Source organism: Notothenia coriiceps, unplaced genomic scaffold (assembly GCF_000735185.1).
Source record: "Notothenia coriiceps isolate Sejong01 unplaced genomic scaffold, NC01 NC01_scaffold00000120, whole genome shotgun sequence".
NCBI lineage: Eukaryota > Metazoa > Chordata > Actinopteri > Perciformes > Nototheniidae > Notothenia > Notothenia coriiceps.
The window spans coordinates 95,288-106,257 of NW_011332821.1; the positions used below are offsets into that span (position 1 = coordinate 95,288).

The following is a 10,970-nucleotide window of genomic DNA, read 5'->3' on the forward strand; positions in this document are numbered from 1 at the left end:
CAAAGGTTGCAGCTAGCTGACGAGCAGAGCAGCTCAGTCAGATATTTGTTGGTGAGGACCAAACTTAAGCTAAAAGGTGACTTTTGAAATTACACTTAGCATTATTACACTGGGTGCAAATATTCCACTAATTGCTAACATAAACCTACAGTGGCCGACTGATTCAAACACGCTGCAGCCGCTAAGAAACGGTTTCAAGAACGATGACAATATAAAAACACAAATAAAGAACACATCTTCACCAACTTGACAAAACATGCACAGCGTTTAGTAAAAGCATNAGGGAGGTGGATGCACAACGCACCCAGGAACGAACGCTAGCTCCGGTCCTTTTTACTGTGGACTCGATGTCCTGACAGGCTGGTATTTGTGCAACCTGCACAAACACAATACTGCACCATGATTACAAATGGTGAAATTCAATGTAAAACTACCGAAAAATACCCGCTCACTAAAACAAAACCTCAACGCAACTACTAACTATACCCGCGGTCAGAGAGCGGAGATGTGTCCCCTTTGTGATGTAATATGACGCGTTTGACGTATGACCTTAAAAAAAAGCCGTTTTTAAGAGCAGAGCTAAAAATTGCTCCTTTCCCTCTGAATTCCTGCCCTTATGTCTCGTAAAACATATCAAATCCTGCATTCACTTTTTTAATTGTAATTTTCAAGCAAGTTTAAGCATAAATGTAGAAAAAAAAAAACCCTGCAACTTGCTCTTTAAATACAAGAGAGGGAGTTACACTGTCACAAGATGCAGAATACCAGTTCAAAGCAGTATTCAATGTTTAGTTCAGATTAGCTAAGGCCTGCGTAAGCAATAAACATGACAGTCATATGTCTATCTCCATAGAGGCTGAATCATCATGTTAATCGTTGTCACATAGCTATCATATGCCTACAACAGTGTGTCCTGACGCTCTTGCTACGTTGGGCCTTTGTTATCATGTACTACTCTGATATTAGAAGAGTACATTCAGTATTTTCCCAACAGCTTAAGGCTGGAGCCACACGGAGACAAAGAACGAAAACGAACCGAATTCGTTATCAAAAAAGTCTTCCGTCCACACGAGACAGCTGGAGACGCTGTAGTACATATGCCGGGCCTGTAAGTGGCCACAAAATACATCAAAAGCAGCGAAGAAGACCCCCCGAGCATGGTTGCCCTTCTTTTTATTCTCCGCGGTGGATTTAGCAACATGTAGTTCTCCATGTCCACTTGTTGCTGATGGTTGTGGTAGAGGAGCTGTAGATTTTGCACTGACCATGCTGCAGCAGTGAGCAGCTGAGGTGGGGAGAGGCGGGGCTATAGCTTCATCGTTATCAGGAAATGATCGTATAGGCAGGGCGTACACACGGAGCCGTTTGACCCCCCAGAGCGTTGCGTCCGCAGATCTATCCACCTTGGGACCCGTTATCGTTATCTGCGTGTCCCTGTTGGCCTCGTGTGGCCGAACCGTCTCGTCTCCGTGTGGCTGCAGCCTAAGTCCCTTAAAGTCATAGGTTTACCCTTCCTTTGCTAAAGACATTTGAACTGTGATGATTTTGGGGATGCCGTTCAATTATTGGTCATACAGTTTAGATCCTCGCATAGTCTTGCTTTCCTACTTTGTGACAAGAGTGTGTGGATGAAGCATTTTGTTGTTAAATGTTACTTATATAGCGGTTAAGTCGTTTGCTAGCTAGCTAATTTGACCAGGTTTCCATGCTTCACTGAAAATGAGCTGCTGACTGCTGTTTTCTGAGGCTCCTCTCAGTCTAAGCACTGTGGGTTGTGCTAGCTAGCTAATTGTGGTGTGATAAACATTAAAACCCTCAATTTAAATGGTAGCCGATGTGCATGGAGGCTACTAATTCAACAGTACAGAAGAACAGTTCTTCCATAAAGGAAATGATACTAAAGTGGTACGTTTCTTGTAATTGGTTTGAATGGGGTTCACATCTGAAATGAAGTGCTCCAGTTTGAGATGCTGACTACAGAGTTTTTGTTTCGTTTCCACCAGTTTGACCTCTGCACTTACCTTATCACCCAGAGGAACCACAACAAGGGGATAAACGCTTCCGGCTTGGTTAAATCTTGCTAAACAAGGCTAGTGTAAACCCAGAGAACATCGCACATCTCAATATGTCCGAAAGCAATTAATTGGACCATGTTCAATATTCAAGTCACAGACTCTCATTTCCCGCCTTGAAAGAGTCCGTCACGAGTTCAGTTACAGAGCGAGTGTGCTTTAGATGCTGCACGTCTCTTCAGATGGTATCTCTGATCTCCGCATGCTGCTGCTCTCCGCCTGCTTTGACTCACTGCATGTTTGTGTGAGCCGAGCAAAGGATGTTGAGTGTCTTTGAATAAACTGATGGGGTCTTTTATATTCGGAGTGCCACTTTTTTGGTGGCAATTTCTAAAAATGCTGTAGTTTGGTGTTTGCTGAAGAGCTGCACACAGTTGGCCCACAGGAACAACATCTTAACACTGAACAGTAAAGGAGGGTCCTTAACAAATTATGCAGCAACTTAAAGATGAGCAATCTCGCAAGGTTCAAGCCAAAGATATGGAGTCAAAACACATTTTCTGAGCGGTGCTAAATGGGGGATGTCACAGACACATTGCTTCCTTTGTTAACTGGGTGTTTCTCAATGTCGAGTAAAGCTGCTCCAGAGCCACTATTTCAAGCAAACTACGTCATCGGGTGCCGCCGAAGGACTGTTCCAATGTCCAGCATACTTGGAATTCTACCGAGGCCGGCGTACTTCGTAGCGAGAAATTTCGAGGCTGCACATGTGTAGACTCCGCGGTCTTAAAATCCCCACAATGCTTTGCGCACGGACCAATTTCCCCAAATCTGTGGCGGAAAATGTAAGGCGGGGCCTCTCATATGAAGCACACCTGCACACTTGCTCGCCTGTTCCACTCTTCGTTTTCCGAATGCCAGGAAGTATTCTTGCCTCGCTTCTGAAGCAAGTGACTCGGAAGACATGTGCTACCAAGCAAGCGTACTCCACATTGAGAAACACCCACTGTCTCTAAATAAACAAAACAACCTTACACAATGTGTCTGCTGTTCTTTGCTTACAAGTTCACCTCTTGTATTTTGTCAAGTGCATATTTGAGAAATACTCAGCCTATGATTTCTTTTATTTTTGTTACAGTCCTTTATACAGAAAGTAAACGGATAATGACCTCCGTATGCTCATAAAAGCTCATCTAGTTTAGAATGTGTACTAATTAAAAAAGCTGAATTTCTACTTTTTTCAGAATCACCTACACAAGAGACCGAAGACGTCCCCTGCTCAGGTCAGTAGTTTTGCTTCCTTTCACTGCACTCTTTATGTAAAGGTCGGCCATTATTTGAAATGTTGATCAGGCTGTTATCATTTGTCCTTCAGGCCTGCAGTCTGACGGAGCTGGATGAGAAGATCAGTGCCGTGAAAGCAGCGCTGCTGAAGAGGGTGCATGAATTTGGGCCTGGATATGAAGAAGAGTCACTGTAACGCCTCTGTCCAAACACACTGTCTAAAACTTCTGTCTCCTTTTGTGTTTCTCACCGTCAAAAGCATTTCTTATGAGCTTAATTTGACTGTATTACTATAAATAGTTTTGTAGTTAACTGACATAATTGTCCTGTAATTAAATATATTTTCCCTTCATGAATGTTTCGACTCATGAGTTTTACATGTAACTGGGATGCATGTGCAATCAGAATCTTAATATGTTGTCCATAGTTTCTAAAATAAACTGCCCAAAAGTTTATTGAAAAAAAAGACAGTACAAAATGTCCGAGAGTCATATAATAGAAGGTAAAATATCTCCAAAGGGTTATAAAAAAAACCTTCAACAAACTATACTATGACTTATTTTTACAAGTTTTTTTAAAAATGTCGACATACTATACTACGAATTTTAACAACTTTCTTCGACACACTATAAAATGAATTTGTTGACAAACTATATGACTTTTTTTTTTACAACTTTTCGACATACTCTACTTTGACATTTTTCGACCTTCTCTGACTTTTTTTATAAAAAATGTTGACACCACTATGAATTATTTTTACAACTTTCTTCGACATACTATGCAAGAACAAGAACATTATTTTTTCATCCCTCCTAATTTCTCCTTTAAACAGCTTACATGTAATACAGTACTCAGCTGCTGTGTCAACCTGGTCATTCTTGTGTTGGTATAACAAGTCTACAATGTATGATTCTTATTTATTTCACATAATATACAATTTCCTTTCATAGTCTGTTGTAAGGTCTGACTTACAATCAATAAAATGCTAACATTTGAAAAGCTGTAATGTCATAATTCTCCATAGCATTAATGAATCAACACTTTTCTGACATGTGTTGAATTATTCCAGCTCTAATAGATAATACAAGTTCTGATCTGAGCTACTCCTCAAAAACACAGCAAACAAATATGAAGTTAAATACATTTTTTTTCATTAAACATTTTCAGCATTAATATCTAATGCTGGCAGGGGGTGTGCGTTCGTGTGTGTGTGTGTGAGAGATGAATCAGAGAGCACCTGATTTATCTGCCTGACTGCTGTGTGACAATGATCACCCCTAATGGTTGTCATTATACCAAATGACCTGATTACGGCATCTCTGTTTGGAAAACATATTGGAGACCCAACAAACCAGCATTAAATGAGGTGCTGCTGCGTTTGACACTGTGACATGTTTATAAAACGCTTTCACGTAGAGATTCAACTGAGCGTGCGGCTGGAGCTACGATTATGAGTTTTCTCTTTTGACTTTTGATGAGTAACCCTGGTTCTTCTTACACTGAGTCATCAGTGCAACTAGTTCTTACACCCAAACTTGCAAAAGTGCAGATTTATTGACAGTTTTATGGTGACGTCTGGACATAGACTAATATTCAGATGCAAATTGATTTCTTATTTATAATAGTGTTGATCTTCATAAAAGAAATTCATGAGATGGAGAGACTGACATTTCTGTTAAGACTAATACACGACTTGTAAACTGTAAGATGGTTTCATAACTCTAGATCGCATACTGTCTGGCAACTATGTTGTTGTTATTGTGTTGTTTGCTTTTTATTGTCTGAAAAAACTCAATAAAATCTAAGTTAAAAAAGTGTTGATCTAAAGGTCATGGGGTAGTCATAATTATCTATTGATGGTATTATTACAACTACATTTTCATAATAAACATAGTGACCTTTACTTATACTGTGAGCAAGAAAATAAACAAAAATGATTTGTTAATTTACCAATTCACATAAAAATATTGGAATCTTTCTCTTGAACATTACAATTTAGTAGCTTGTTAACTGCAGATAATACATTGATTACAAGTTGTACTCTTAAAGTTACAGTACACCAAGTAAGAATATTTATCACATGACTCACCTCGTCCCTCTTACAACCAACCAAACACATTGTCCTCAACATGCCGCTCTATTTAAGCTGCCAGGTCTTCCTGCCTCTGTCTCGCTGCTGCTGCCACTGCTGAGTTCACTTGCTATTGCTACGTTCATGTTCCTGCTGCTCGCCTGACCCACCACCACCCCAGCTTCCACCTGTAGGCTCGGGGGATAGTTATCTAATCATCACTCAATATTGTTTGTAAATCTGTGGAGCGATGAGGCCCGAGCCTAGACTCCAAACTCAAAGTATATGCTGCTTCTAATAAACATATTAAGAAACACGTGAGTTGTCTGACTATTCAGTTTCAGTCCAGTGGTTGCACGCCTGGGTCATTATCTACATCTGAGTGTGAAATTATTCATTTGTTAAGTTTATCTTAAGCTCTTTGCTAAATGATGTTACTCTTTTTGAGCCTCAGTTAACTATATTAAATGGAACAGCTAACAACTCCTAGATCTACGTATGATATGAAACGTGGCAAGAAGCCACACAGATTATTTGTCAAGTCAAAAATGATACAAAACTCTGGTCCAACCTTTAAAATGTATTGTGTTTTTATGATTTTTTTATGTAAAATATTGCCCGAAGAATAAAAAAAAAAAAACATGGATAATTTAATACTCATGGTAATATTCTATTATTATGTTTTGTGTATTCAAAGAGACCCTTAGGGACAGGGATTGCAGATTAGCTGTTAATTAATTAATGCTGTATTATCTTTCATTGGTTCTTATAATTGTCCCTTTAATTTTAAATAGAATAAAAGCATAATCGCTACTAATCACAGCAGTCGAAAACATTGAATGGAGAGCGGTGGGTTAGGGTTATCTCTGAATGTAGGACGGGTCGAATGGGAAGTAGCGTTAAACGGAAATATACGGAAAGTATAAGCAATTGCACAATACTTATTTAAATGAGCTTACCAAAGCTGTCCATTTGAGTAATTTTAAAACATAAAAAAGTAGCAACCATCTTAATTAAATTCAGTTTTTGCAACAAAAAACATTCTTTTAACACATTATTTAATGTTAAAATTAAATAAAAAAGTTCTGCACCAGGTGTAACAGACAGGAAGAGGAAAAAACAACTTTCTCACGTCTTTGTAAATTACTGTAACTCCCCTTCCTTTTCTCTGCACTTGCTCTTTGTACGTCACGTCAAGATTTATTTCAGCGTTGATTGATGGAGTGACCTGACTACAATAGCAGACGTTGCATTGTGTATTTTAGGAAGATATTTAATTCTTAACACGGAAATGGGGATTTTTTTTTCAACCCCTCTTTCAGGTGTACCTCGCTCCGTCTGTCTCTTGCTCAGAGACTGGAACCTTCTGGGCAACAAGGGGCCACAATGTGCTGGGAAGGGGAGCACTTGAGCTGCAGCGATGTGGATGGACGTTGAAGGGGGGGGGTTGCTCATTGTTCCCCGGGAGCTTTTGTCTCAGACACAGTCCCCTTATGAGGGTTAATGAGGACAAATTGCTCTGAGTGTAACAAATGGATTATGGAGTTGGACAAAAGGTTGTATTTTGTGGGCTGCGTTTGCCGGGATCCACCCATCATCTGCCCATTGAGCCGAGCACACTGACTAGCGCCTGCATGAAGTGGCTCACTAAATATCTCATTATCTTCATCCGGTCTGTTTTATTACATGAGCACATTATGCATGCAGCCCCCTACTGTGAATCTAAACCTAAATGTAAACTTGAAATGACTATAAAATACCATTTGTAATCCCTGGCTTATTTCCTACGGTTTATGTGTAGAAAATAAAGTCAATATGTCAACATTAGTGTGAGTGGTTAGTGCTCTAAGGTTGGGTGGGCATAGTGTACCCTTTCAAATGAACAAAGCGCCACTTCCTCATTGACTCTATGCAAGTCCTGCCTGTCAATCAGTCCTCCCTCTGCCCTGATTTCTTATAATGTCTTGGGAACCTCGGTTAAAAGACAAAGACGTGTTCCTTGTGTTCCAGTTGTATTTTTTTTTTTTGGTAGGGTCGATGGAGAGGATTCATATCTATTCATATCTCACAAACTCCTAATGGGCTCCAAGCTCTCCAAAAAGAAAGCTCTTTCCTGTGACTAGTCAGCTCCAGTCTTTATTCATCTGTGGCTCCGTGTCAAAAAAGACTGTTGCTCGTTTGTGCCCCGAACAATGAGGAACAAGGCTAAATCTCTAGCCAGGAACAAAGGACAGAAAACAGGCTTTTCACTCTGCAGAACATTAGATTCTGACACATTTTGCCATGGCAGTTTTTTCCCCATCCTGAGTGCTGTGGCTCTGGACTTTTATAGAGACCACCTGTTGGCAACAAGCCTGTTCTTTATTACAGGCAGGCCTATTATCACAGGATGAGGAGCCCCACAGGCTAACTTTCTAAAGTTAACCCTGCTGCAGTTTCCAAAGCTGGCCCGATTGAGAAACATAGCTTACGTATTACAACTGGAAAAATATATTTGTGCTTGTCATTTTGTATCTTGTTTTGAATAAGGGCTTTTGGCGGAAGTAATTAAGTACTTCATTCATGCCCCTGTCAGTTACAAATCTCACATACAAAAGGACTCGGATACAGGCAGCTTGAATGTTCTATAACTACTAATTTAGAGCCAAATTCATATGCATTGTTAGTGGAAAACCCAAATGTACTTACTTTAAAGTTGTTGATGGTGGTCTTGTGTTTTTCACTCAATTATTTCTAGCGTGGAGAGGGTTTTTGTTCTCCTTTTGAAAGCAGATTTGAGCAATTTTCCACCCCTAAAACATTTGCATAACAATAATAATGATTTTCACAACTCTATGTAAACTAAAAAGTACTGTTGGTTGCTATATGAAGCAATCATGTTTGGCTTGAATTGGACATGATAAACACAGGCTGACAAGAACAAGAGGCTCCGCTTGTTTTTAGGGGGAGATTGCGTGGAGATTTTAAAGGTAATGCTAAGTAATTTAAGCTTTTCATAGCTCTGAAAAAAAAGATGTATACCACCAAAATCAAAAGAGAAGTAACACTTTTCATGAATAACCTTTGAGGGGATTTGCAGAAAACACAGAGTACTGTGGAGCATTTTGGAACAAGTGGCCTCAGGACAGCTAGGGGGGCTAATTTAAATTCCACATAAGTCGATGTTAAAACAGCGAATACCTCTGTCATGCCCTCACTGAGGGAGTGAGCCTGATGCAGTTACACTTGCTTCATGTTCACAAAACACCCAGAGGAAGGGGGCGCATGCACCTGTGACCCTCCCCCACAAAGCAAGAGAGGATCCCCCTGCAGCCCACAGGCTTCAACAAGAGGCAGTCAGCTGCTCTCTGTGGCCCTGCTGCACGTCCCCAGACTCTCTGGAGTTAAATGTGCCTGTGATATTGCCAGGAGGGAGCAGCGGGAGTTGAATTCAGGCAATTACAATCAAGTCAGGGCATAGTTAGTGCGTGGGCCCTGGCAGCACCTGAGCTGGATGCTGATGAGACACTTAGCCCCAAACCCTCATGCATTGGCCCAGGCGCTGCGTAGAGCAACCCTCCTCCCCCACTCCCCACAGCAGCAGCCCCCCTACTGGACACTTCCACTTCCCTTCACCTCATTTAGGCCTCTAGAGCTCTTTCACCCCCCCCCCCCTCCTCCCTGGCCCTCACATTGCAATACTTCTGCTTTATAGGTGGCGTGGAGTACTGCACTCAATCACTCTTCATTCATTCACACTGTACAATAATAGACAACTACTCCGATATTGCCCTTCAAGCACCTGTGCATAGCAGAGCTTCAAACATCCTGCCAGGTTCTTGAGAAATATGTGAAGAGCTATGTCTCTTAAAGAGGTATAGGAGAAAGAAAGCTACAGGTAAGTGCAGATTAGTTGCTTTCATTCTTTTTGATATACGTGTGAAGAAGGAAGAGTCTTTATGTCCGTTCCTATCTTCATCGCATATCAGACTTTCAAGCTAGTCTCTGCATGGATACTCATCCGCAGGTGGCTGACTATAGGACTCCGTGTTATGGCATCAGGAGGAGAGGATTGGGATGGATTGGGAGGTGCTGTTCTTGAATATCTATGACCCGAGAATATGGAGTCAGGCATCACAACAACACTCTTACCCCCTTTTCCCAATAAGATGCTCTCAGCTCTTTCTGAGGGGAAGCCTCCCGCCCTCTCTCAGCCACCACACTTTGCTGAAGTGTCATTAGGATTGTAAAGGGCAGGTTGCCATAGAACCGATGTATGGACTCATAGATGAAACCACCATATTTTGAATGTAAAGATCCAAGTGTGGCGCCCAACACGAGGGGTCCATCCTGCCTGCTACACTTCCTTCATCTGCAGTCTGTGTGCATGCATCTTTCATGTAACGCTTTAGTGCTCTGTTTTGTGAGATTGCTAGCTTTGCTTTTCAATCCACTTTCTTTGTCTCTCTGTGGCTGTGCTTGTTAGTTAGAGCCGGGCATAGTATTTGGCAGAGGGGAAAGGTGGAACACCTCTTTCACTATTTTGCCATAATGGTTGTCTTTTGATTTTTCCTGGGCTTTGGAGACTACCAGGGATCGTCTCTTTGAAATTATTCCATTTTGGCAGAGAAAAAGAAAATGGATTGCGCTGATCCTGTTTTGTTCCTGGGGGGACGGCTGCAGTATTATCCCGGGCTGACACCGGTGGCGAAGAGGCAATCACAGTAGCCCTCGCTCTGACAAAAACACTCCATCTGCAAGGAGAGGAGGAAATCACACCACAATGATGTCTGACTCTTCTGCCTCACTCTGGCAGCTGGGCCCTGGGACCCATGAACTGCTACACAACCGCCACCACAATGGCTGTTATACAAACGCACAAACACCACACTACAAATCAGCAGCTGTAACACACAAAGGCAATGCACCTGCCCTCACGCGACAACAAGAACAGGACGGATTTGTTCGAAAAGTTTCTCAAGGCCGGTTGGTAAATCTTTATCTGCTGCATGATTGTTAGTATTAGTTGGAAGCAGTAATATTATAAGTGTTGACAGTATTATACATTAGTGTTGTTAGGTGTACCATTCACAGTTTCACCTGTTTTTAGACAAATCTAACAAGCGATTTTTCTGGCTTTAAATCTGCTAAGCTAACTGTTTGATACCTTAATGGCATTTGTGTTTTATAGGCACACACACACACTCTCACACACATCCAATGAGAGATAAGCAGCTGTGTAGCTCTCCCTGTTAGTATTCAGTAGCGTCACCTCTTTCCCTCCGTGTCCCGTACCTGGGGATCAAACGCACCTCTTTGAGAGAGTCCTGACCCCCCGCTATTAGCAAACAGAAGAGAGCCCAGCTGACACCACTCTTGAGATGTGCCATGCAGACGGAGGCCTGTGATTACAGCACAATCCTGAGGAGACAACCCTCCACCTCGCTGCAGCCCCAACCCCCTGCAACTCCCCACACACACTCACCCCTACCCACCCCCACCGCCTCTCCTCCACAACAAATTCACCTATATCTGAAATAGATGTTAATCTCTCGCCTAACTGGCTGCCTCTGAGACCTCGTTGACACACATATTGCAATGCCAGAGCCATGAATAATCAAAAG

General features: G+C 41.7%; 1 protein-coding gene across 4 annotated transcripts in view; it reads left to right on the forward strand.

The window, feature by feature from the left end:
* The window catches only part of mbip (MAP3K12 binding inhibitory protein 1), an 11,755-nt gene extending 8,107 nt beyond the window's left edge, over positions 1-3,648 (forward strand). For all 4 annotated transcript variants that reach the window (XM_010766978.1, XM_010767125.1, XM_010767055.1 and 1 more), the window contains exons 8-9: positions 3,257-3,295; positions 3,388-3,648. In XM_010766978.1, the coding sequence (XP_010765280.1) occupies positions 3,257-3,295; positions 3,388-3,492 (144 nt within the window). In that variant the 3' untranslated portion in view covers positions 3,493-3,648. The remainder of the gene's footprint in view (positions 1-3,256; positions 3,296-3,387) is intronic.
* The last annotated feature ends 7,322 nt before the right edge of the window (positions 3,649-10,970 follow it).